Raw genomic sequence first — 27880 nt, 5'->3', positions numbered from 1 at the left:
CTCGACTATTCGCTACCGATTGAAGTAAACTTTTATTCATTAGTTACACGGTAAATAAATCGGTTTCGAGAGTCAGTGGCAAAGGCCTCTCACCTAAAACACAACGCTTTCCTTTTTTATTGTTGCAAAATAATGGCAAGAACACATTTCATTCTTAACAAAATTGTTTTCATTGCCGTCTATAAAGCTTTTATGCCATTAAGTTTCATTAAAAGTCTGACGAGTATTGAACTCGTTTCTTGTCAGCCAGCTAAAGTAACAGAGCGCGGATACAACCACTTTAAGCCGTTACTCAAGGACTCATTTACCATTAAAACTCAATGCAGTTTATTTACAGGACAAAGAAAAGAGTCTTAAAGTTTAAGAGTCTTTTCCTAGTCAGCAGGAGATCCTGTCAATGAATTCATTGAAAACGCAGTGCTCAGACTTGTCTAAATTAAACTCATAAATTTAATGGATTTGCCATTACAATTAAAGTGGTCCCTGGAAAATAGCCCTAAGTGACTTCTGATAAACTACTAGATTCTCCTTTCAAATTACCTTATGTTGCCTTGTAAAGAGGGGGAGAATTTAATGTGAGATTAAGAGTCACTTGGAATAGAATAGAATATAATAGAATTGAATAACTTTATTTGCTATTGTGCTAACGTGATTATCATGGGGCCATTTTCCACGCACCACTTCAAATAAAAGTTTTGAGCAGGAACTGACAACACGGAACAGATACTGTACTTGTAGAACGTTAGTCAGCTTCAACGAAAATCAACTCAGTCACTTTTCATACTATGATTTACTGCCAAAATATGGAATTCTTAAATAAAGTGTTCAGATTTTACGCGTGCATGATTTGTTAAAATTATACTGAAAATACAAACATCACATAAGTACCTCTCGACAACAGCAAACAAATGTCGCGGAATTAATAACAGTTGCGCACGAAACGATTATATTCTGAAACAAAACAAGTAAAAATTCCAAATAGGATACAAGAAACGGAAAACACAACTCAACAGTAGATTTTGCAGGGAGATGAAAGTTGTAGCTTGTAAGCGTGTACTGTAAGTCCTCGAGTAAGTTTCCTCTGCATGTGTGCCCAGGAAATCTTCATGGGGGTACTCCCACCCCTTGACCTTTAAAGTATCTGGTTGTGAAGTGTAGTGTATCATGTTGGTAAAATTCATCTCAAGGAAGTTTGTTTTTGAGCTGGAGGACTCTTCTCCTCGGAATGACATAGACTGCTTTTTAATTACAGTAGCAACTTTTATCTATTAGCTGCACTTGCAATTAGTCTATTTGGAGAGCCATTCGCAAAGTGTGTCTCTCGGAAAATCATACTTTTGGCTTTATTGTCGCAAATCCGTATGAATACACGACATCGGCTAAGTCAATTATTTGGCAATCGTATTTACAGCATTCATCACATTAGACTCTCCCTATTGCTTTTGTATCTCAGTTGAATTCCTTTTTTATTTGCTAACCAAAGTATAGTCAATTAAGGAATAAAATCGTTTTAACTTGACGTATGTAAAAGAAGCTCAGTTTTTGGACCATTGATTTACCACTGTCCCCATTTATACTCCACTTTACAAAAGTTTGTTGTCAATAACTCTCAACAAGCAGAGCAGCTGTCAAGCCGAAACCTTATTTATATATTACCTAACGCAAACAGGTTAGTAAAGAAACGGCGAGTGTGAAACTGAAATAGTTTTTAAAAGCGAAGGCCTTTTTACTTGTCAGCACTGTCTCGTTACGTATAAACAGTGCAAAGATGTCATATGGAAACGAGTGTTTACCAGACTACCATCCCCTGTTATGTATTTTTCTTAGTCCAAAAATGAAGACTTAAGCTAATTACTGATAATTATGTTATTTCCACTTATCACTTATTTTTTGATTTTATAACAAGGAAACATCACATGAGTACCCTACAATTGCGAAACTGGTAAACGACAATACGTTGAGAATGATGTATTATTCAGTGATTGACACAGGCATACTCGGAAAAAGGAAATCCGAGTGCTCCTATCTGAGTCGAACCTAAGACCTTCCGATTACTACTGAGTTCGGATGCTATACCACTGAGCTACAGGAGACTCGTGGGAGGTAAGGCCATTAAACGAGGTTCATGGGATAATAAAAAAATTATGTTGTTGAACAAGTAATTGTTAGTTCCAAGTGCACCATTTTTTCGTTGCGGCCAATCGTCTCCGGGATATAGCACCAGAATAAATTGACCGTAAAGGGCAGTTTCGTTAGTAAAAAGCCGGAAAACACGACTCGTCTATTGATTTTGTAAAGTTAAAAAAAGTCGTTTTGTAAGAGCCATCTAGTCTTCCCCTGGAAAATGTTTCGTTTCCGCAAATTCCACTTATTTTTTCTTAATAAGTGATCCTGAACTTATAACGACGTTTTCGAACACATTTTAGAGTGTGAGGAGATGGCGCCATTGCAACTGAAAGTGGCAGTGATTGCGGGGATACCCTGGAATTATTTACCGGTTCACAGTTTATTAATGCTTCTTCACAGAGAGTGCATGTCGCTCTCTTCTTCCGTCATTTCGCCCACACAGGAAACCCATGAAATCAGAGGATGGCCGGCCGGCCGGCCCGCCATAAGCTTGTAAAGCCGAGAAACGAGAACGAAGATTTTTCGGCTGAAATCGGAACTTGCGAAGTTCCGCTTGTCTTGTGAACTTCACTAGTCCCTATTTTAGCCATGAAATCTTCGTCCCGCCCCGACTGGGCCTCAGAGTGTTGTCGTTCGTGGAACTGGAATGCGATGAAAAAAAGTTGTTCGCCCAGGGTGCAATGGACCCAGGTAGTGATTTCCGTGCAGGCGCAACCTCGTTCCCAGTGCCCTTCCAATTTTTCTGGGAATATCGCAAGGAAGTCTGGTCCTATTTCAACTCCAAAATGGCGCGGTACTGCTGTGAAGAAATTCGAAGGATGGTTTGGCCTTGGATCCGATAAGGAGGACGTCAACGAAGACATCTTCAAAGGTCTGTTGTAGTTTCTAAGTGAAAAGAGGTAGTATAGTTCGACTCTTCACTTGAAAGCCAGGTTTATAATGCGACATATTTCAAACTGTTTGCTCAGCAATTTTTGTCTCGATCGAGCTGTGAAGATCTGTAAAAGTTTATTTGTTTCAACGAGACAGGCCGTTTTACGACCAAAGACGAAATATTTCCCGCATTTTTGCCAGAAAAATTCCTACAGTAGGGTAGTTTTTTGAAAGAGATCTTCAGTTTATACCGAATCTGATCCGTCGGCAAAAAATTCGTACGCGCGTGGCTTTTGAATAAACCAAACAATCTCGACTCCGACGTCAATTTAAAAAGCTTAATATTTGTAGAATTTGGAAAAAAATATATATAATTTTGGGAATTTTTTTTTGGTAGCCGTCAGAAGGTAACCTACAGAGCGTCATTCAAATGAATTTTTAAAAGCTTATCGGTTTTCGAAGCATAACAACTGCCTTATTTTACAAATGTAGCACAGGGCATAAAGGTGTGAGGCTTCTCCTATGTTCTTCAAGTGTAAAGCCTGGGGAGTTAAAAGGTTGCAAGATGCATTATGTGAAATTGACGTTAGCTTATGGTTTGAAACTTTATTCTGTGGAAATATTTATTTATATTAAAATACCTAACTTTAAAGTGGATGAAGAAAACAAAATTGGTTGTTTTCACTCTCCATGGTTCGGTCATTACCTAATCTTGGCCTGATTAATAATGGTAATTAAACTGAGTGGAGTGCAATTTGGTCTGAAATCATACGCGTGATTTCAAAATCAAACAAACGCGCAGCGCGAGTTTGATTTGAAATCACAAGTATGATTTCAGACCAAAATTGCACGACACAAAGTTCAATTACCACTTTATTACACCTATTTTGAAATCATGGAGTTTTATTGTCAATATTAATATACTATTTTTGTTACTTCATTTCCATTTTGATGGGCTAAAGAAAGGATGCAATTTAGAGCAAAAAATGGTGCAATTTGGGAATAAATTGCACTGTTGAGAGCCAATCAGATTGCAAGGATCACCAGTGATTTCAAAATGAGTGTAATAAGGCCCTATATAATCCTGGGCCCAGTTGTTCAAAGTCGGATTAAGCTAATCCTGGATTAACGTGAACTTTGACTTGAGTTTTATTACTAATCGGTAAAGATTCTTCCAAAACATTCTTGGCCTTCAGTTTTGACTTAGACTTTTCTTTGCCTTTAGCTTAAAATTAGGCTTTAAAACCACGTTAAAGAGGATGATGAAAACCTTGATTAACTTTTTATCATAGATTAGCATTAATCGGCTTTCGAACAACCGGGCCCTGGGTTTGAGCATTTTAAAATAGTCTTGAGGTGGTGCCCAGTTTCTGTAACTGTCAACATTTCTATTTTAACTTGACACCCTTATCCAGATTTCCAGTAATTTTCAGACAGTATCCAACCATCGTCAAGACTAAATGATGGATGAAATCTAATGACATGAAAATAAGCAGCACTTAATTTTTAATGCTGGGCCCAGTTGATCGAAGCATGGTTAGCGCTAACCCAGGTTAAATGCCATGACAGCCTATACTGTAGGTTTTAATACCTCTTAACCAATGCTTCAAGCAACTCAGCCCTGGTTTGTAAAGTTATGTTGCCATGGAAACAACACCCAACTCAACTTAACCACCAAAATAACAACAACTTAGTTTAGCTTTAACTTACATAATTTTTGCCAATTAAATTTTGAGAGCTCAGAACTTTACAGTTTGTAATGTTTTAAACACAAGCAGCAGTGTTTTATCGGGATTTAAAACCACAAGGTGCAGCCGAGTGGTTTAAGACCCGATGAAACATGTGCTGCGAGTTTTTTGAACGGCTTCAAAAACACTTCTGAAAAAGCGTGTGTCAAGAGAGTTCATAACAGCCATGCTTTTGTGAACATACAAGAAAAACATTAAACACCAAATACTAATAAGGAGGAGGTTTTATCGGATGTAAAACCACTGCACGTGATGTTTTATCGACCATTTCATAGGTCAATGGGCTAATGAATTGTTAATGAGTTTTTTAAGTATTCATGGCAAAATGATGTATAAGAAAAGGCGTTACAGCTGTAATGGCAGACTGTCAGCGGCAACCCAGTGGTGGACAAGCATCCCATCCCGGGGGAGTAACAATACCCCCTCATGTAGTTGATTTTTGGTACAGAAACCAGATTAAGCTCTGGCTGTGTGGGCCATGTAGGCTTGTAGATGGATTTTACCTACCAGTGAAGCCTTGCTTCCAGGGGGTAAAGACAGTAAGTAAAATCAGGTTGACACAGCACTTTTTAACAAGCAGCTTAGTTCCATTACTGAAATATGGCAGACAGTGACATGATAAACATAAAAGAGATGGCAACATTCATTTGAAGTGGGAACATAACGTCATTGCATCACTGTAGCCTTTGTTATTTGGCAGCTTCCGTCATGCCAATCTGAAGCAATTTTTACTAGTTGTCATGTTTTACACTGTAGGTTTCAGCTGCTAACTTGTCAAAACCTGAGAAGCAGGAGAAAGAGCCAAATGGCACATTAAAACAAATTCATAGCATATTCTATACTTATAAACCTCTATAATTTAAAATTCATGGCAACTGGTACATACACTGTAGACCAAACTGAAATGTCGTAGATGTACATTGTACGATGTTAATTTGCTAAAGAATTCAAACTGTGACCAAAAATCAGTGCCCTACAGTTTAGTGTTTTCTGTGTCACAACAATGGCTAACTGATGCATGTATTGTGTTCTTGCAGGACGTACAATGAAGCTGAAAGTTACACTTGCATCAAATGCTGAGGGATGGGACAAAGTGGTGAACGGGCAATTAGAAACTGAGCTTGCTCGTGATGATAGAGTCGAAGTCAGCGGATTTGTGCCAGGCAACACTCAGAAACAGAGAGAAGATGCTGCAAGGTTAAACATCAAACTGTTTGATGCAAAACCTGACTATATTGGTTTAACAACAACCGAGAAGCTTTTCCATCCACCCGATGATCTTGAAATTGATATTTTGGTAATGCATTCCTATGGGCACCATGTTGGAAAACAAGCACAGGTTATAAAAGATGCCAAACAATGCAGTTGGGTACTTGTTGTACATACTATCCCTGAGGATCTGGAGAAATACCGAGAAAAATCAGACCCAATTACAGCTAGACAGTATATATCAGAACATGATTTACAGGTAACATTGTGTAAGAAAGCTGATCTTGTAATTGCAGTTGGTCCTAAAGTTGCAGAAGCTTACAAAACTGCATTACGGTACTGTGGAAAGCAGAACAGTGTCATTACCCTAACGCCAAGACTTTCAGAAGAATTCCTTGGTGCGCATCAGATGGTTGAAAATTCTGGCGAGAAGTTTCGTGTGTTGATTAGTGCATCATCCATGTATTTTAAAGTTAAGGGGTGTGACATTGCAGCGAAGGCTATCAAACTGTTGAATGATCCATTGTATCATCTGGTATTTATTGTACAAGAAAACGATGACAGAGCTAAGATGGAGCAAGCCATGGTTGATGCGGGAATTGATTTGAATCAACTGACGGTGAGAAATTATTCTGGAGATACTAAAATGTGGCACCAACAGCTGTGTGAAGTAGATCTTCTTATCAAACCATCAAGAACAGAGGGCTATGGAATGAGTGGTCTCCGTGCCATTTCAGCAGATTTGCCTGTCCTAATCAGTGGAAATTGTGGGCTTGGTGTTGCCTTGAAGAGGCTTTGCTCAGGAGTGAAGCATGTGGTGGATTCTGATGATCCACAAGACTGGGCCAACAAGATAAGGGAGATCAAAGCTAAAGATTTAAAAACCCGCCATGAGGAAGCTGAACAGCTAAGGAATGAATACTCAAGGGAATTCAATTGGAACAAGCAGTTCAGTGAGCTGGTCGAGAAATTCTCCAAGATGGTCCCACTGGATCATGGTATGATTTAATATTATTAATATGTAACTTTATTGACATGTGTTTATTAATTTTAAAATAGTTTTTCTGATATTTGAACTTACATGTATACTGGTATCCCAAGTCCCTGTATTGAAAATCCTTATTGTTTAATACATGTAAGTGTATTCAGGAATTTGAAAAAGGACAAACCGCCAATAAATTTAAATGCCTTATCTTGTTTCTGAGACAGTTGCTGCTGTCTCAATTACTGTGAGCAAGAGGTTCAACACGATATGTCGCCATCTTCTTCTAAGGAAGCTAAGGGAACATGGAGTGTTGTTAGCGTCCTTGGAGCTTGTACCTTCGTGACTACCAGTAGCGAGTCGAAATTAAAAACTGCTACAATTATTCCACTTGGCATACAGTCCTATCATCCTATCATGGGCCCACTGCTATTCAATCCAGAGATTAATTATTATATCACTGGTACTACCAAGATCATGGAACTAAGACTCTATGCTGACATTATAACAGGCTACTATGTTAGCAACTTGCCTAATAGATTGTGCTTGAATTCTGTGTTTAATGGCGACTTTTCACATCAATGAAAATGGTTAGAAAACAACTACATGTGTCTTGCTATCGACCCTTCTAAGATTGTAGGCAACGATTATTGGTAAATCGTTCTATGATTCAAGCTTGCCTTTAAGTCATCTTACTGCAACGTTTGGCCTTACAAACTGTACTCAATGTCATTGTGCTTTATACGTGTACTCATTATAAACTCAATTTGCGCCAATTTAATTTTGTTAAGTTTAGTTCTTATTATGTGCATACATTATTTTCTGTAACAAGCCTTATGGTTGCTTGGCAGCATCAATTGTTTAAATAAAGCTTATTTTGTATTTTCCTTTTTTCTGAAACATAGGAAAATACAAATCAACCTGGGTTGAAATCATTTTAACCTGGGATTCGTTTTAACCTTAACAACACTTATACTTACTCACTTTGAGTTTTATTGTTTATGAATGTGTGGCAAATTAGGCCATTTCAGATCAATTCCAATGAGTTTTAAATCCTTGGGGCCCTGTGTATTCCTTTAGTGTATCTGCTGGACTTGATGAAATGAATGTTTCGCAGTAGAGAATGACCCACAGTGTGGAGTGGAAATTAGTAAAACTCAATAAGGCTTGCTTTAAAATGGCCACATATAGCACGCATTCATCAGAAGTTAACCAGGGAAGCTGCAAGGTACATGCACATGCCGTCAAAGCATTTATCTAACATATGACATGTTATTGTAGCATCAACAGAAAGCCGTGGTCAATTTCCTTACTGTGATCTTGAAAATCAGAAACAGAAATTTGTTTTAATCAGAACAGGTTGTAATCAGAACATGTCATTTTTGCGGACTGAGCGACCTACAGTAGTGGTGGCAGCACAAAATGAAATTTTTTTACTGAGACTATTGTGGGTGTAACATCAAGCCATTTTGTCTTCACTGTTGCATTGGTCTAATTCACATGCTTTTTCTGTTGTCTTACAGACAGGAGGAGAGATGAGGAATGCCAGGCTGTTGGTGCTGAAATTGATAATGTGGATGGAAATTCATGTGACCAGGAGGTGAGGTTGAGTATTCAAGAGACAAACCACGATGATAGCTGGTGTTGTATGTTTGACAGACGTGTGCCCAGTGAGGAAGACGCTGTGGACAACAGTCCTGCTGCAAGGCTGTCGACTAAGCTGGGTACGTTACCCATGCCGATCTACAAGCAGGTATGTGCAAAGTTAAACATCAGGCGAGATGAGAGATTTGATGACTTCAGGATGCTTGCAGAAAAGATTGGATTCTCCAGGGATCAAATACGGGTTGTAGAAAAGTCAGGAAATCCTACAGATGAAATTCTGGTAAGATGGTCGTCAACAGGGGATGTAACAGTGGAAAACCTGATTGACTTGTTGAAGACGGAGGACCTTGAACGAATGGATGTAGCAAAGATCCTTGAGGACTGGGTTTATCTGAGAGCTAACACTGAATAGAAGTCTGGACTTCTGAAGGGGGTGGGTCAGTATTGATAAAACTTCACTTTACACGTGAATGGTGGACTTGAGGAATTGACCACAGACGTGTCACAAGTCAACCCCTGACTGGCCCATGAAAGAACATGACTATGTTGAGGTCACAAAACATGAGAATGACGCTGGAAGACATTGAGTGTAATGTCATGGGAAGTTAACGTGTTTCACCCAGTCCACAGTTGCAAATGAAAGTAAAATAACTTGATTTGCATATTTTCACCACTGACAGAAATTTGATCTATCCTGATTCTCTGCCCTCCTGTTGCTGGGTGAGGGAATTGCTCTTAATTGTGTGGAAATCCACCGAAGAAACAGCTTATCATGTAAATGTTTCACTTCAATTCTAAAGGATCAGTTTATCTCCTACTAGTAAGCTTACTATTACACAAGCAAACTCTTCCCCACAGACATCAATAGAGCCACAGAGACGGCTGTCATTAGATTGATTTACAGTTTAACTTAATGCCTGTCATGTAGTAAAAGCCACCAGGTATGTAAAAAGGATCATGGAATTAACGCCACAGTTGTCATCTTAGACAAAGATATCTACAGCTGTACCAAAGGAGGAAAATTCAGGTATCCCACAATGCCTCGCTTCCAACTATATTATCAACTCGATGTTGATACGTGATCTCGCATTTGCGATGGGGCTTCTCGGAGTGAACGTTGAGCTGCCCTCTCCGTCGCCATTGCTTTACGTGAATTGCTTAGATTTAGACAGTCAGAGTTATGTCAATTCGTCAAACTTAGCCTGCTGTCGGTTTCTAACGGTCATGGGACACGTTAGTTTTCCAAAAGACTTACGAGAGCGGCTTCTTTGCTTGTTTGTGCGATCAGAAACATTGAACGGCCGCTTGCCACTCGACTCTTCTTAGACTTCTTCCATGCATTTACCGTTTGCTTGAATATCGACGTAAAAGGAAGCATTTATGTCACCACGTAATGTCCTTACACGAATAGAACCGAACAGAATCGTGCTTAAAGTACTGTTCATTTCGACCGGGAAAACGAGTACAGTGATCGTTCAAAAGCAGTTACTATAAAAGCATTATGCAGTTGTTTACATGTTTGGCGCCAATTTAGGCAAACTTCAACGAACACAAATTCCTTCAAAACATGGGGACTTAAGGGGACCTTGAATAAAATTCAAAGGAGATACTATTCGAGCATCAACAGGCAAGATTTCACGCTAATGTACCCAGGAATGAACTCGCTAGGGTCAAATTTGGGTCAAGCATTTGAGAGCCGCGAACGAACAAAGCGAGTCGATCATGCATACCACTCCAAACAATTGTATGTTTTTCTTTATTCTTAGGCAAATTAGCTGCGAAATTGTAATACAAGCTTGAACTTAATTGCCAAAGCAATGCACAAAACGATTTACCTTACATTCTCAGATCCTGAATAAGGAAAAATAGCCACTTGAAATTCAGTCGATTTCGGACTGCGCGCTCGCCTTCGCATCGATACTTGACACCTTCTAGTCGATAATTTTTCGCGGAGACTCATGGGATACCTGAATTCTCCTCCTTTAGCTGTACCATAACAGGCAAGATAGATGTTTTTGGCAGACAAAGGTCTGTCTTCAAAGATGACAATCTGTTAGAATTTCTGTGGTGAAACAAACAAATTCCATGTAAATAAACTAAACATTGTGTCCATCAGACTGTGGTATAACTGCTAGTTAAGTTTTTATGCCTTTAGTAATTAGATTTTGTCTGATCTTTTACATGTTTTAGTGAGAGGGAATCACACCCGGGTTAGTTTCAGCGGTGTGATTACACCGCAAGTCTTTATTGATATGACACAGTGATGTCAATGTCGAAAGCATTTCAAATATATCCGCCAAGGTTGTACTCTTCTGTGGATGCAGGTATTAGTGTACAGTGTATAATCTCTGAGGGAATTTATAAAAATAATGTAACTTTAGAAATTATATTTTTTTTCACCAGATAAAATAATTAATGACATTACTTTTTAGTAAATACATAAACTATATGTCGATGTTGCTATTTCAGTAGTCTAACTAATTGAAGTATTTCGTTCAAGATTTAGAAAGTCATGGAAAAATGCCTTGGCTATAATGCATTTACTGAGAGTAGTGTGTTATGAAACAATGACTGAAATTATTTTTTAAGCAGAACGTAAAACTTACAATAATGATTAAACACTTATTAGATCCCTGGGACCTTGCATGTTAGAAACCATCTCAGGTGTAATTTTTACTTAGCAGCACAATGCAGTTATTTAAATATGTGTACAAACATGCCACCTTCTTTAATGTACTTTAGTAGCATTTTAACTCTAGCTAGACTGGGTTTTTTTTTTTTGTGTTCTGAGGCCTGAGAGGGGTGGGGAGAAGATTCCCCCCCCCCCCCCCAATCCCTGCCTTTCTTCTCCATTACTCTATGACAATCAAAGCTATGACAATGGCACTTAGAGTATAAGTAATACATCCAAAGATGTTTCCCTTGAGGTCTGGAACAAGAAGTGATGACGTCATATTACATGGTAATTATGTCATGTTTGCCAAATGGCAGCCCTCTTGGATTTGCCATCTTGGATTTATGGATTTTTCCTAAAACTTGAGGAAAGTGCCAAAATTGAACCAAAGGTGATCAAAACCACTAAAATAACTCTAAATTTGAGCTAAGAACATAAAAGTTACTGTAAGAAAAGTCATTTTTCATTATTTTTCTGAGAAAACGGCCGGTCAAAAGTTGGTTACCATGGTAACATCAGAGTCAATGAGTAACATCAAATTGTTTCCAGATAAATTTCTGAGAAAGTCACTAAGCTTTGCAGTGTTTATGCAAAATATTAGAACAGCAGCAATGTGCAGAGTCTGCCCCCACCCCCAGTCTAGATAGGGTTGAATTAATGTATGAAAAAGTGAATTAATATTAATAATATTATAAGTATAACTTACATAGCTCAAATGCAGGAGAAGTGTCAAGCAATCCCAGATTGCCATTAGATTGTACCATCTGTATAAAAAATGACAGCTTAACTGGCTCTAAGAGTTAATAATTTTTTCATCTGCATCTGTCAAGCTTTTGATGCCAAAACTTTGCAAGAATCGAGGATCGAGTCAAGCACAAATCACCATGCTACCTGTGCAGTGCAGTTGGATAGTCTAGCATAAGCATCAAATAAAGACCAGAACTGTTCTACACTATTCTGATCTATGTACTTATTCTTTTGAGGAAACGTTTGAACATGAATCTGATGCTTGCCATAAAATAATGCCTTACTAAATCTCTCTATCGCCTTAATACTTGGCAACTGCCCCACGTGTAGTTGCTAGATTTTAGATGCCTGTAGATTGTAGATTTTATAGATACTGATTTGAATTAAGGAAGTATTAATTACTGGATATGTATTCTATTATTGTATATAGTTATTGTAGCCTTGGATTTTATTGTTGCAAATTTTAAAGATTGTTGTATATTTAATAATTAGGATAGTGTACTCCCCCATTAGTAAGCCAATTATCGGCTAGCTAGAAGATTGACACTAAAATAAAGTTATTATTATTGGTGTTATTTGCTGAGTAGGTTTACCTTTTTATGTTCAGGGGAAGGGATTTGGCAAATACCCAAACAAAGGGGTATAGCTTAAATATGAAGAAGTCTTCAATGTTCATTATATAAAACAGGTAACATTTTGTAGTTACTGTCATTAACTACAAAATGGTATTAGCATAACCTGTTGACTGACTACTGGTTTCATGAAGGAAGTCATGTAATTATAACTAGCCAGATTAAATTTTAGTGTTGTAATTTATGAGTAATAACAATAATTAATTAAGACAAACATGTAATACTTCTCAGCAAATTGGTTCAATTTTAATGAACGTGAAAAGTTACACCATAAATCCTCAATTACGTTTATGTCTGGAGGTGCTTTACAAGTGCATAAAATGACTTGGTGACCTGTGCTTTAACCCTTGAAGCTCTAATAGGGATAAGCATCAAAATTTCTCCTTGTTATATCAATGCTTATTCAACCCTTGAGGTCATGAGAATTAAGGATATCATCATCCAAGGTGAATAGCCCACTTTTAAAAGAGTGATAGCCTGGGTCGAGAGTAGCTGCCCAAACAATAGTGGGAAGGCTTGGGGAACTTGGCTATTATCATTGCATTCAGCGTCCCCCCAAACAATCCCACCATCACTTGGGCAGTTACTCTCAACCCAGGCCATCACTCATTTTCAATGTGGGGCTATTTTCTTGATATTTTAATACATTCTCCCAAGTACTTTTATAAAAAAAATTATGGGGACAAGATAGGAGAATTCGTTCTTTGCCTGATATTAGCGGTTAAAGGGTTTAAGGTGGCTTATGGTTTTCATTACTTCTACTTTGATAGATCAATACTACCACTTTTGATCAGTTGATACAACGATGGATCAAACAGATGCCTAATTAATCATTGGTAAACAAGTCATGGTCGCACAATAGGTTACCATGACAACTATATAACCTAATAAAAACACACCTAGTTTTAGGTTTTAGTGGTTATCCACAGCACTATAACTAAAACACAAACTTAGTGACTCTCATTGAAACAACGTTTTGCTAAATTTGCTCAAGCCTTTCAACTTGGCTCTTTCCCCACCATACACTGATTTCATGATTTGTTTTTTTTTTTTTGTTGTTTTTTTTGTTTTTTCAGCCAAAACATGTAAGAACCCACTTTCAGCTTTGCCGCAATTTTTCAAAGGTTTTTTACCAGTACCTTGAAAAAAAGAGTATTTCTAGAAGCAGCGCTTGAACTACGGCTGCTTTATAGTGGGGATCATGGAGCTTGTTACATGTAGTGTTTAGAGTTAGAGGTGTTTTAAACAAGTTATACTGTTACTATGGTAAACTATGTTGTGTTAAGAAAATTATCATTATTGATGATAACTTGTTCACCAATGATCAAGCATTGGATTGGTGCCATTGTTGTATCAGCTGATAAAGATTGGTAGTATTGATCTGTTGAGGTATAAATGCCTGAAAGTGCTCAAAACCAGTGCCAGTGACCTTGATAATATTACTATACAAAGCTATTTATATACTTTAAATAGCACTGCATTTCAATTGTTTTGTAATGCAATTGCATGGACCTTGAAAATGTAAGATGCGACTTGGAAGGAAAGAAACTGTTTTCTAGTCTTGTAATAATATGGTCAGGAGCATTTCAAATTTGAATCCAAATTACTAATCATTGTCCAAACGAACGAGTGATCAGCATGACCAACACTATACTTGTTGTCTCAGCACACACACCTCCAGCCAAACAAACAAAAAACAGAGCAGAGGGGACACTCTCTCTCATAGACTGCAATCAGTCTCTCTTTTGCTTGAGAATCTGCAGGGGAGAGCACAAGATATATGGGGGGCGAGTTGCGCACAGGAGCGCTAAAGCCGCAAGTAGTGCGGGCGCCAGAAGGTGAGCAGAGATAAGGGAGCACAGATTGAAGATTAGGGAGTGCATTTGATGATCTTGATCTCAGGGTCTCCCCTTTGCCAAGTTGGTGATGATGTCATCCGCCCCTGCCAAATCTGCAGGGGATGCCAGATACGCATCCCAAGATCATCAAGATGAAGAAATCACGGCTACAGGTTTGAAAAGAAATCTCCTAAATCCACAAAACCTGCAACTAGGATCTATTTTTATTTCAAAAAAAAATTGGTAGAATGTTCTCACCTGTAAACACAATGAAAACAAAGCCTGATACAAATCTTTCAATCGCATGCAAATATGTCATTGTAGCTCCTAACGTTTCAAGTTTTTATATTCATTTAAAGTAGTGTTCATGCTATTAAGAACTACTTCTGTAGTGGCTGTGATCATCAGTCATTTTCAAGTTTGACTCCTTGATCAGTTAATAGTATTTGTTTTCATGCTACATGCATCTCGTGATACCTTATTTGAACAAATTATCCCGTAAAGTCGTCAGCAAATTATTTGCTGTAGTTCCTTCTAAGTTCTATTTTCTCTACATGTTTCTCACCTTTTGTTGGCTATAAAAGCAAGTGAAATTCATCTGGTTGACTACCACACCAACTGACTATTGACTGACAGACAGACTGACTCATTGGGTGATTGATTAAAAATACACACCAGTTTTAAACTAATTATTAAACAAAATAATTTAAAATCAGTAAACAGTTAACAGTCAACCTTTTAAAAGGCATTTGAACATCTACCTCAGGCTGTTTAACTACACATACTGTACAACACAACCATGAGCACAAGAAGGCTAAGAGAAAACAAGCTGTGTGACACAAACCTTTTTTTAAAACTAATGATTTGCACTTGAGTCATTTCATCATCACCCTCTAATCCAGGATAATACAAGCAAATTGAAAGCAAACAGTGCCTGCAAATTTATACTCTTGTTATGCACGAGTAACCTGCTTACATCAACTAATGCTTGCACTCATCACACGGGTAAACAGCCATGTGCTTCTACTCATGCTTCAATGTGCCTTGTGAGTAATCCAGCCTTATTCTAAGTTTATTCTATTCTGTAGTGCTTTAGAGACTCTAGCCAGTCAGTCTACATTGTGGTAATAAGACAGTTCTGCAAGAAAGTTCAAGATCACTAGCACATGTAGATGACCCTCAACTGACAAGATTACATGCCCTGTTTAGTTGGAAACATGGCAAACATTTTTGTAACTAGTTGATCACACTCTTCTTTCCAGTTGAACTGCTTCATGTATTCACTTCTCAGTTCCTCAGCTTGCAAGCGGCGGGTTTGCGAGCTCTTCTCCCGAACCTCCTTTATCTTGTCTGCCCAAACCTGTGGATCTTCAGAATCCACTACATGGTTTGCACCGGAGGGCAATTTCTTCAAGGCCATGCCAAGCCCAGTGTTTCCACTAATGAGAAGAGGAAGATCTGCCGAAATGGCACGGACACCACTCATCCCAAAGCCTTCCATTCTTGAGGGCTTCATGACCAGATCTACCTCACAAAAGAGATTGATCCAGTCCTCAGCACTCTCTGAAACTCGCACAGTGAGTTGATCAGCATCAATGCCCTCGCTGAGTAAGGCCTGTGTTATCTCTGCAACATTTTGGCTGGGCTTTACAACAAATATGAGATGGTAGCTGTAAGATGGTGTGTTTAGTAACTTGATAGCCTTGGCAGCGATATCACATCCCTTGACTTTAAAGTACTTCATTGACCCACTGATCAGCACGTGAAATGTTTCTCTTTTCTGTTCTTGTGATGGCCGAACACCAACAAAGTTTTGGAAAACTCCAGGTGTGAGGTCGATCACATCTTTATCCTTTCCTGTGGGGCGCAGAGCAGATCTGTATGCTCCAGCCACTTTAGGACCAATTGCGACCACAGCATCAGCTTTTTGGCATAATGTAACCTGAACTTCATGCTCAGAATCATGCTCTGTTGCACTCTCTAAAAATTTCACAAGCTCCTCACTATCAGTGTGCAAAACATGAAGCCACCTGCATTTCTTAACTTCCTTGATGACTTGTGCCTGTCGGCCAAGGTCCCGACCATGAGAGTGAATCATCAGAACATCGATATTAAGACTGTCGGGTGGATGAGCAAGCCGTTCAGCTGGTGAACAACCAGGGATATCCTTTGCATCAACAAGCTCAATACCTAACTTCTTGGCATGTGCTCGCTGTTTCTCAGTACTTTTTGGCACAAGCCCGCTGACTTTCACTCTTGGATTGCTGATGAGTTCAAGAAGCAACTGTCCATTCACAGCTATGTCCCATCCTTCGTTATCTGAGGTTAAAGTTATTTTCAGTTTCGCCTCTTCATCTGATGCTGCAAAACAAAACGTTTTCATGCATTTAAACACAAAGATCAACTTCCTTCTTTCCAACAACCCCAAGGGATGGAGCTTGTGTCTGAAAGTGATTGGGATAATTGTCTGAAAAAATTGAAAGGAAGCGTTTAGCCAAAGGGAAAACCTGTATCATGTACTTATGGGTGTGGCTGAAATTCAATTCTTCCTACAGGTAGTTGGTAGTTCCTGTGAGTCATATGGTGTAATAATTATTCCAGAAATATCCATGTTCCATGATCCATATCCATGGGGATTGTTTCAAAGACCCCTTTAGATTTGGAATTCAAATTTAGCTGTTGTACTTTCCTCAAAACTATTTTGGCCACTTAGACCCACCCATCCGCCTCTGGAATTTCTAATCAAGGAACAGAGGGGAGGAAAGGAGTCTATAAATTGTTTTAATTCTTTATACCTAACAAGTGTTATTGATTCCTGTGCAAAAACGAAATTAAGAGCTTTCATGGGATCTCGTGATGTATCAATCAATTTGAACTTACATTTGAACATTTCAATATCTGTGGGAAATTTAATACTTGCAAGGGCGGGGTGGAGAGATTTCAACTGAATTTATCTTGTGGTTGGTAGAATGTGCAATTCGTATGTGTCTTCTTCGTAAATACCAATTAAACCAACGTTTTGAGGATCACAACAGTTCTAGGAAAATGACTGAATGTTTAAATAAATTGACAATTCTCAGAATAGCGGCTTTGTTGAATATGTATGAAGTGGCAAAAATGAAATCGAAAGTGCTGACAAATCACATTTCAGTGCAAGAACTTACAAAATTCTGCACTGAAAATCTGTGGGAAGTGCAGCTGGTCCTAAACGTAAATTTGGTAGATTTCAGTTTTCTTTTTGACGAAAAAGGCAGTTCAATTGCGAACTATCAGTATCTGAGAGCTGCAGATCGAGCTACAGTGTTCTGTACCGAGCAATTCTGCGCCACTGCTGTACTCATCTGAGCACTTGTACTACTGATCGATCACTGTACATCAGCACAATTTTAGTTAGCAAGAGAAAAAGTTTGCTTGAATATTTTAACTCACTTTTCTGTTTGTTTGGATCCATTTTGAGGTAGCAGGTCGTAGGTAGCACTAAACGATGGTGACAAACTCAGAGAGCGTGTGAATTACCATGAAACGACAAAGTGACAATTCTTCAAGAACTTTGGCCGAGGAGATACTGGGACTGACTTCCGCCTTCCTTCCCCGAAATCGAAAGTGAAACCTGATTACAAATATTGTTTTGCATCGGCTACTGGGTTGTGAGATCGAAAGAAGCTATGGAAAGAGAAACAGAAAAGTCGTCAATAGGAGATCAAGGTGAGCATACCAATGCGCAGTATATTCAGAGTGAATGTATCTAATATGCTGACTGTGCGGTCAGATATCAAACGTTCAATGAGAAGAGGAAAATGGTCATGATTGAGTGTCATCTCGCGCGATCGTGACTCCGGGAATGAGTTTCATCCCGGGATGAGCTTGATTATTTGCTTATTATTGTTTACATGATTTTTTCGATGACAACACCCAAACTTTTTTTCCGTTTGCTTCATCGGTAATATAATGTTGAGGAAGAGATCCAGGTCACAATTTCGACAGAGCAGTTATGATAGTAACAAAATTCGTGATTTTGCTTGTCTAAAGTGATTATATATGTGAGGGTGATTTTTAGTCTTGTTCAAGAGGCGGGCACTTACATTCGGTAATAAGCGAGCTGTTGCTGCGGGTCTCTTGTATTAGTGCAGGATGACACTGTTCCACTCGAATTGTCCCTGAGGAACACACACGTCAGTCAATGCATAAATTATTAAGTAGTCAAATTGATTATGATAACTTATGAAAGAAGTGACATGGTCATGTGGACGTTGGGGCAAAGAAACTGGTTGTTTTCAAATTCTATGCTTGATTGTCCTTTTTGGTGGTCTTGTGTGCCACAGCTGTCAAAAGTTTTATCTATTCTAATTTAATTCTTATAATTTATAAGCTTATTACCTTATAAGCTTGTTTGTCTTGAACCTAATGCACTTATCATTGGCTTTCGGGCACCCCGGGGGATTTGTTTTAACAATCAAACAAAAACCATCTAAATCCCCGGGGAATAGGGCATAAAAGTCACGTCAAATCCCCCCTCCCCAGGGGCTTAGGAGCCAGAATACCTTCATTTTTCGCTAGCATCCTAGAGACTCACAAGACAGTTGCCTGTCTTAGCTTTAAATATCTGCTGCGGATGCAAGCTAAGCCACAAAATAATGGAGTTACATGTCAGCTCTAAGAACACAATAGCTGTTTTTCAGATAAAAAGCAACTCAGAGAACTAAAAGACAGCTCAACAAGCTATAGCACTGTAGCTCTCGAAAGCGAGCTTTGTAAAGACGAGGATCTGTGAGACACTCATATCCGTGATTACAAACTTCCTGCAATCTTCTAGCCTCCCATGTAGATGTACTTAGGGGTTCATCACGTGTTTCCTTCCGTTCATGGCAGGCTTTTAGCCAGGATTTCGAAAGTGGGAGTCCAAATGTTATGTGGGCCTTTCGTCCCACATAGCATGGTGCCACAGGCGCCATGCTGCTAGGGGGGTCTAGGGGCATGTTCCCCCAGAAAATTTTGAAAAATTGAAGCCTCTTAGACGTGATTTCCGCAATTCTGACGGCTGTATTATTATTAAACCCCTGTTTTTCCTTGATGATTTTACTAATCTATCCTTTCCTCAACTTACCTTTTTTAAGACTGAATTATATTTGGGAAAGGAACTCCAGTTGTTATGAAGAGTGATTGAAATTTGAAGTTGTCAAGCCATGATTTACACGAAAGAACAGATATGCGTGGCTTTGTTGGTCAAACTGCATTCTGGTCTACAAGTGCCAGTCTCCCAAATTATCAGAAATGCAACATCTTTTATTATTTTCAGTAAAGAACTTAAATTTATGTGTTGTGTAGTCATTATTTACATTCAGACAATTGGTAGTGCAAAGCCTAAGACCGTTTCGAAGAAAACAAATCTACTCAATCACAACTGTAAGTCAGTTTAATAAACCAATATAAGGCCTAAACTGTCGAACTGCTTATGGACCTAAATTGTACGTTATTTGGATTTTATATTCTTCGCGGTTGACAGTCGAAAGTTACTCTAGCTGCCTCGTAGTGGACGTCTTCAATTGGAATCCGGCGTAGACAAGACTCATATCCTCATAACTAATCACCAGCGCGCGTATTTATTTATAGCAGCCGGCAAAGTAGCCTGGGGACGACTCAGTAAGCCAATATCACTGAACAGCGGCTTTGCCTGTGAAATCACTTCGCTTAACTTTGATTCATTTGATAAAAACAGAAAGGAAACTTGCTAAAAAAAAGTGTTAATATAGAAGAAAAATACGACAGCAACACTAAAACAACTCTTGAGAGCAAAAAGGAATGTAAGTTTTATTAATTTATAGACAATGTTTTGTTACATTAAGCACAGAAGTTCGTAAATAGCCGCCCAGAACAGGCTGTCGAAAATCTCCCATTTCTGAGAAGTGGCCGTTCTTTGGACGGCTGGACGGCCACCTGGCTAAAAGCCTGGTTCATGGGGAAGGAAACGTGTGACGAACCCCTAAGGACGTCTGCGTGGGAGGCTAGCAATCTTCCCTCAGCGAGATACAATAGCATAAGCCTAAATTCACGAGTTAAGAAATCCACGGATCCTGTATCTCCACAGATAACATTTATTTAGTGCTACTTGAAATCTTGCAGTCAATCCAAGCCGATAAGCCTTAACAAATGCCACAGAGCTAGCATACACAATGGAATATCAAAAACTAATCCTTATGGCTCAGAATGATCAGTAGGAAACCCTCCATTCAGTATATTTGAGAATTCCCCCTCATGATCAAGACAAACACCATGAAGCAGAGCAGTCGCATCACATTTTGATCTAGGGAAGAATCTCTTATACAAAAGGAAAATTGCTGAAAGCTGAAAAGGCTTTTATCAACACAACAACGGACACACAGTGGGAGTCGCGCAGCTCTGTCAACCCCATTTTGACATGCCATGTACCGCTGACCAATGATGACCAAATCCCGGGGGTGCATCCCTGAGGTCTGAAGCTTTCGTTTCCAAAACTAAACAATGTCCCCACCCCGCGGGCCCAAAATATTGTCAAAAATGTACAGTTCCCCGCATGTTGTCAATTATAAGCTCTTGACCCTGTTCCAGATTGGAACAGCAATGCTGTCCACACAGCTTCGTCAGACAGAACCACAGGGAGCTTACTGGTTCACAGAAAATATATGTTTCCTAAAAGGCAAAGACATTTAACTTCGAGAAGTACCGGATTTAATAAACACACTAGACTCCATCTCACATACTTAACTCAAAGCAATCCTTTTCATTTTGTCTTTGATAAACAACAAACAAGCAGGATCATTTTGTGACGAGGAGCATGTTGTTATTTTTGTCTTAGTTAATAAGCTTATAAGGTTTAAAAAATGGTTGAATTGTAAAATAACAAATATACACCCATTTGCAATCAGATACTCCCAGTTACAGATTGCTTCATTCAAAATACTTATACAGGTTTTATATAAAAGCTGCAAGCTATTTTTTTATGGCTGTTTGGAAAACTAGTTTTTGAGTAGAAGACCAAAATATAGTACTATTATACCATCTTTTCAGTTCTTTTTCTCAACAATAATAAATGCGTGTATATCTGCAGGCTTGGCAGCTTGGAGCTTCAAGGGATTATAAATCAAAGTAACAGCAATCCCTCCTAATGTAGCTGTTTTCTTGAACCTTGTCATGTAATATTTGACATTTAGAGTTTTTCTCTCTGCATAATTATCTATATGATCATAAAAAAAAAATAAATAATAATAATAATAATAATAATAATAATGATAATAATAAAGTACCTTTAGTTATTATTAATAGGAAATTAACAATGCATAATATTCGCATTAAGTTTATGAACCTTAATTTATCTCATTGTCAGTTAATTATCACACTATTTTACAGCATTGTTATTTAAAGGTGCCTTTATCTCCAATGAAGTTACAATTGTCATCTATCTCACCATCAGAATCAGTTGGCACGTTGTCGTTCAAATATCTTCAAATGTCTTTAGATTCATCAATATAAGACGAACACTGTTTCCAAGGGGATAGCTCAATTCTTCTACTTTCCTATGCAAAATGACCATTGCCTTTCAGTCTTTCCATTCAGTCACCTCAATAGGAATCTCCAGACTGCCTTGAATAAGCTGAGATATGGCTTGTATTTGATTTGACCTCATCTTTTATGTCAGCTCCTCTTTGCAATGCATACCAGATATATCAGCTCAGTTCTATTGGAATATGTCCGACAGAAGAAGGGAATAGGGTTCCTGGCAAGATTGTTTGCCCAGCTACTGCAAACTGGGCATGTTAATATTGTCTTTCTCTTGCTTAAATACAAGCTGTTGCTTTTAAAATGGTTTCCAGCTTGTGCGATACATGTGATAACCTCTTAAACCAGTGATGAATTTTTGTTGTTTGACGTTGTTGTTTTCTCTTGTGAAAAGTGCACCTGGGTTGCTATAGAAATGATTACGCATCATAAAGCATCAAATTTCTGTTAATTAAATATAACTTTTCAAAAATTTGCGTTAATTTTAATATAATTCACGAATTTTGTTTGCATTGTTTAAATGCTTCGTTAATTTTATAACACATGGATTTTGTTCGCATTGTTAAAATGCTTCGTTATAATTATCCCTATAATAAGGTATACAATTATTTTAGTCAGGAGGCTCTCGTCACTGGCCATGGTTTAATACACAAATATATAAGCTAACTGAAAATTGAAAATAACATTTAAAAGTTGCAGGTAAATTAGTTCCTTAATATATATCCTGCATTAAGCAATAAAACTTTTATAAAACTGTATCTTTTACTGTTGTTCTGAAAAGCGTTCATGTATGCTGTCCCCAGTAATGTTTTTCTAAAGGCAATCCATCATCATTGTTTTGCATTTCCTCTTAAGTGTTATGGCCATGTGCGTCTATGTCAAAATGACAATCTGACTTAGTTTACATTTTGGTCTTCAGTTCCACGGAAATTGTATGAAAATCTTTAAATCAATAGGCCTGATCACGGTTTTTGACGCCATTTTGACGAGTAGGCAAACAGGCTTGAAATAACAGTGTTTGTATGGAAATCCGATGTCAAATAATTTTCATAAAACATCACTTCTGAGAAATTCATGAATTGGAAACTTTTGGCACTAGGAAAAGGATTTTAAGAAAAAAAAAAGATGGAGGGATGTAGGTGTGCCAGGAAGCGTCCAGTCCTGTTTTGAACTTTCTATACATTTGTCTGTATAGCGAACCAGCCATGAACTGCTACTAAGAATAGTTCGCAGGAAAAAATACAGAAAAAAAAAATACTTAATTAAAATGACTTGAATCAGTTAAAATTGTTTAGTCTATTTATTAATGCAGAGGCCTTTTTTCTCATAACTACCATCTGTTGGTTTCCCCCCTCTATGAAGCATTTTGAACACTTATTGTGTCTAACGTAAGTACAGTTTAGTGCTCAAAATGCTGTAAAATGAATTTAACGTCATTGTGTTTTACTATTTTCATTTTGCAGCCTTTACCTTCAAATCTGTGAAAGGTGAACACAGATTGAACATAACACTAGCTACAGATGCCGAAGGCTGGAAGATTACAGTCACTGAACAGTTAATTAGTGAGCTGGCCAAGAACCCACTGGTGAAAGTCTCTGGCCTTATACCAAGCCGCACTAAAGAACTACAAGACTGGGCCAAGAAATCAAACATCGAACTGGTAGAACCAAAGAAGATGTGGGGCTATGTTGACAAAGAACTGCTGGCCTTCCCACCTGACAGTCTTGAAATTGATATTCTTATCATTCACTCTTATGGGCATGCCCTTGGGAAACAAGCTCAAAACATAAAGGATATCAAGAAATGCAAGTGGGCTCATGTGGTACACACAATCAGTGAACAACTAGAAAAACATATGAGGAAAGAAGCAAGCCTGCAGACAGCGCAGCGGAAGATTTCTGAGCATGAATTACAGCTACAACTGTGTGTACTAGCTGACATAGTGATTGCGATCGGCCCTAAAGTAGCTATGGCTTACAGACGTTATCTTCGCTCCAGTGGAAAGGATGTTGTTGATTTAACCCCAGAAATTGTCAATGACCTAATTGATGTTCGGCCAGAGCATGATGAAGAAGATGGAGTATTTCGTGTAATGATAAGTGCAACATATCATGCCAGGTATTACCGGGTCAAAGGTTGTGATATCGCTGCCAAGGCAATTGCATCATTGAATGACTCATACCATGCTATATTTATAGTGCAGCCCACAGAGGATGTTGAAGAACTCAGCACCAAACTCGAGGAACATATCAAACCCAGGCAATTCACTGTGAGACCTTTTTCCAGAGGCACTGAAAACTGGAAAAACTTGCTTTGCGAAGTAGATCTTTGCATCATGCCTTCAAGAACAGAGGGTTTTGGGACAACTAGTCTTATTGCCATGTCCGCAGATGTCCCTGTCATCGTCTGTGGAAATAGTGGGCTTGGCATGGTCCTACAGCAGTTGCCTTCTGGAGCACAGCATGTGGTGGATTCTGAAGAGCCAGAAGATTGGGCCAGCAAGATAAAAGAAACCAGAGAAAAGGGCGCCAAGGTTTGTGCTTCTGAGGCTAGGCAGCTTAGGATGGAGTACATGAAAAAATTCAGCTGGAAGAAACAATGTGACCACCTTGTTGAGAAAATGATCGGGATATGTCCAAAGAAACAAGGTACTAAATGAACTTATTTGAAAAGTTGTTTCAAGGAGGCTCGAAAGGGTTTTGAGCCGCATGCCCCTTCTTAACCCACCCACACCATAGCTAAGGTGTACGAGTCAGCTAAATGAATTGATATGTTTATCAAATTTGCATGTGCAGAACACCAGAAGTGGGAAATGCAGCTTAAAATCGAGCGAATTGGAAATAAAAGCTGCAGGAAACATTTGTTTTTATCTCGAAATTGTACACATTTAGTATGCCACTTTATTAGAAACGCTTCGGAGAAATTTATCTAGTAGAATTTTCTGTAGGTGAAAATAGAAGCTATTACACAAGATCTACCAGTCCAGATAATTTTTTGTCATATTGCCAGAGAAGTTAAAGAATGTATGGCGTTTTCTAACCAAGCAATAAAAACAGTCCAACTTAGTTTTTGAGAAAATTTGCAAAAACTGAAATTAAGAAGTCCTCTTTTGTAGAGCTGACCAGTTGCCATGGTAATCTCTATGATGTCACAACTAGCCTAAAAGTATTGCACAACAGCTGAGTTACAAAATGTCTTGCCTTATTTTTTGGCTTGCTCTTTGTCACCCCAGATTATGAAATAATAGTAGACTAATATATTAAGTTTTCCTGTTTCCTTTGCAGGCTCCCAGCCTGTTTGGTTTCCGAGAATCCACAGACATCAATTACAAACAAACCATCCCTAGATCAGTAGTATGTGTTTGTAAGTCCCTTCCTCCCAGGGGTCCTAGCTAGTCACGTGATCCTAAAGAAGTTTGTGTTGAGTGCATAGGAACCATGGTTGTAGGAAAAATAAACTAGTAATTAAATAAAGTAATTTTCGTTTTTTTTTCTTCTTCTTCTTCTTCTTTTCCCAACACAGACGGCAAAAAGGAGTGTGTCGAGCACGTTGAGGAGAGGGATTTTGCGGTAGGCTTATACTGTGAGACTAAAATGCAGCAAGGGGAACTTGACAGTGCTCCAGACCAAGAGAAAGACAATGAAACCATGAAGAAAGGTTTTCAAGAAATGACGCTAACTGACAGCTTGGAGCAGGAAAAGATGGGAGCTGACCTCAAACCCACGGGCACTGAGGAAGATGGTGGCATTTCAAAGATGAGTGTTGAAGAGACAAGCCAGAAAAACCCTGGAAATGACACGGTAGACGCAGGATCCAATCAACTGCCAAGGTCCAGACTGTCGACCAATATCAGCGACATTCCTTATTCTGTCTTGCGTAAGGTCTGCTTGAAGCTAAACATAAGAGATGACCTGGAGTACAAAGATTTCCGAATGCTTGGTGAAAAGATGGACTATGAGAAAGACATCACCCGCTATCTGGAGCAGCAAAAAAATCCCACTGACATACTTCTTCAAATGTGGAGCAGTTCAAATCGTCAATCGACTGTGGGGAGGCTTATTGAATTATTAAAGGAGAAAGATATGGAACGCCTGGATGTAGTGGAGATTCTTGAGGGCTGGGTGCAAGACAAGGTTTGAAAATAGGTAACGGACGTGTCGGTTTTTTTAATATAACCCAATGAAGGAAATGCTTTTGATAAAAGTATGAACGGAGTGGTTCAATGAACTCATTCGACTTCAAAAAAAGGTTCAAACTTTTTCCATGGATCTGTTGTGAAGACGCCACACGTGGTCTTCCAAACAGTCTGGAGCGTGCCAGGAAATGGAGGGTGAGACTGGGGAGAGACGTAAACGAGCTGCGCCTCGTGAAATAGGGCGTTACTCTAGCAATTCGCGTCTCCTTTTAAAATAACGATTGTTTTTTAGTCTGTGCACTGTATTGCTGTGATGTTTTCAGCAAGAAGGTATCAATGTTAGAGAGGTTTTTTTCCCTTTCCCGTACTAAATACTATCGTATTTATTCAATTAACCGCCTACAGCCCAAAAAGTTACTAACCGGCCACCCTCAAATAAGCGCCCAACCCAACCCGCCCCACCCCCCTCCCAACAAAAAAAACATTTCTGTTCTCGCCCAATGCAAAGTAAGAGGAGCGTCAGTTGTGTTCCAAAATTGGTTTTAGATACGGTAGTCAATGAACTTTTATTATAATGTTTATGGTTTGTTTATGTTAGCTTTTGCACTTCGTTTGGTCTTGTTGAAGCAAAACAAACTTGTTATCCTTTGCCTTGTTATTCTCTAAAAATGTCCTAGCTTGCTGAAAATGCTGGGGAAATAATAAGCACCCAACTCGAATTAGCGCCCACCTTCATCGGCCCAAAATTAAATAGGCACCCAGGGTGGGGGGGGATGGTTAATTGAATAAATACGGTACTTGTCAAGTTGCTTTCAAGACAGTGGCTCCTTAAGTTACTGCGCATGCGCGTTACGGGATGACTTGAGAACTGAACTTAGGTTATTTCCTAATGGTATCCGGTCACCTCGCCACCAGGGAGTCTCGCCACCAACCAACTCGCCGCCACGAAACCACCTCGCCACCAGCCAACTCGCCACCAAGCGAAGTCTTCTCTGATAAGTTGAGGAGAAATAGCTGTTCGGGGACTATAATTTTCATCGGTTCGCTTCTCTGTATGCATATTACGACCTTTACCGAAGTGATGTCTAGGGAACTTACTGACGGCATTTTCGAAACTCGCTGTGTTGTGCTTGTAATCTCGAGAGCGAGAAATTGTAAGCTCAGTGCAAGGAATCGAAAACTTGCTAGCTGGAACTGAAGCTTTCGTAAAGCAAGTAACAAATAAACAATAGCTTTCTCTAATTTAACTTCACTGACCGCTTGCTTGCTTCTCTTAGACACTCGAACATGTACAATCGAACGTTTAAAATCAAACAGAATCGAACTGTAGACCGAAAGAGCTTTGTAATTCATTTCAATTTGGTTTCAAACAGTGCTCTGCGGGTCAAATAAGCTATGAACAGCGCCAGTCAATTGAATTATCGTTTTTTACTGCATCGCGGTAATCAGACTGGCATACTCCGGTGCCACACTTGCGGTGTTGCCAACGGAGACAACCATCACACTGGAGACCTCTGACTGACCCGACCCTATCCAGCCAAACGTTGTTGTTTTCTTAGAGGTTTGCAGCAGTGATTGACGGCTGAGTGAAAAGCGTTAAGGTTGGTTGAATCTTGAACTTCAGAGTCTACAAGTTATTGAAGGACGCAGTAACCTGATCGTACTGTAGTTAGTCTACTATGAACCGATGGGTTGTAACTGATAAAGATTATTTGCGGAGTATATTTGGGTAATAATAAACTAAACATAAACAGGAAAGTGGGTCATTATTGCTACT

General features: G+C 38.9%; 3 protein-coding genes across 4 annotated transcripts; 2 read left to right on the top strand and 1 right to left on the bottom strand.

Annotated features, from left to right (window-relative positions):
* Positions 1–2878: 2878 nt before the first annotated feature.
* On the top strand, positions 2879–12540 carry LOC146484153 (uncharacterized). Of its 2 annotated transcripts, none has more exons than XM_085105458.1 (3): positions 2879–2998; positions 5786–6955; positions 8463–12540. In XM_085105458.1, exons 2-3 carry the CDS (start codon positions 5794–5796, stop codon positions 8954–8956), a joined length of 1656 nt encoding a protein of 551 aa, XP_084961584.1. In that variant the 5' UTR covers positions 2879–2998; positions 5786–5793; the 3' UTR covers positions 8957–12540. The 2 variants fall into 2 exon arrangements, with proteins under 2 accessions (XP_084961584.1, XP_084961585.1); XM_085105459.1 differs by having other exon boundaries at positions 2901–3026.
* Positions 12541–14641: 2101 nt separating this feature from the next.
* LOC146484152 (uncharacterized) lies at positions 14642–18004 on the bottom strand. Its single transcript, XM_085105460.1, has 2 exons — positions 17865–18004; positions 14642–16796 (listed from the first exon to the last, which is right to left on the bottom strand). Exons 1-2 carry the CDS (start codon positions 17884–17886, stop codon positions 15628–15630), a joined length of 1191 nt encoding a protein of 396 aa, XP_084961586.1. The 5' UTR covers positions 17887–18004; the 3' UTR covers positions 14642–15627.
* On the top strand, positions 17995–26989 carry LOC146484151 (uncharacterized). The gene is made up of 3 exons (XM_085105456.1): positions 17995–18140; positions 23432–24616; positions 25491–26989. The coding sequence occupies exons 1-3, from the start codon at positions 18101–18103 to the stop codon at positions 26105–26107; spliced, it is 1842 nt and encodes a 613-aa protein (XP_084961582.1). The 5' UTR covers positions 17995–18100; the 3' UTR covers positions 26108–26989.
* The last annotated feature ends 891 nt before the right edge of the window (positions 26990–27880 follow it).

The sequence above is a fragment of the Pavona decussata genome, unplaced genomic scaffold (assembly GCF_977016875.1).
Source record: "Pavona decussata unplaced genomic scaffold, jaPavDecu1.1 SCAFFOLD_37, whole genome shotgun sequence".
Taxonomy (NCBI): Eukaryota; Metazoa; Cnidaria; class Anthozoa; order Scleractinia; family Agariciidae; genus Pavona; species Pavona decussata.
The sequence above is the reverse complement of the archived record's forward strand: the minus strand, read 5'-3'. Positions and strand labels throughout refer to the sequence as shown.

Coding starts and splice junctions, on each gene's coding strand:
- LOC146484153 (XM_085105458.1), top strand. CDS start 5,794: ATGAAGCTGAAAGTTACACTTGCATCAAATGCTGAGGGATGGGACAAA. Junction 6,956..8,462: donor GATGGTCCCACTGGATCATG/GTATGATTTAAT, acceptor GTTGTCTTACAG/ACAGGAGGAGAGATGAGGAA.
- LOC146484152 (XM_085105460.1), bottom strand. CDS start 17,886: ATGGATCCAAACAAACAGAAAA. Junction 16,797..17,864: donor GGATCCAAACAAACAGAAAA/GTGAGTTAAAAT, acceptor TTTGTTTTGCAG/CATCAGATGAAGAGGCGAAA.
- LOC146484151 (XM_085105456.1), top strand. CDS start 18,101: ATGGAAAGAGAAACAGAAAAGTCGTCAATAGGAGATCAAG. Junction 18,141..23,431: donor GTCGTCAATAGGAGATCAAG/GTGAGCATACCA, acceptor TTCATTTTGCAG/CCTTTACCTTCAAATCTGTG. Junction 24,617..25,490: donor GATATGTCCAAAGAAACAAG/GTACTAAATGAA, acceptor TTCCCAACACAG/ACGGCAAAAAGGAGTGTGTC.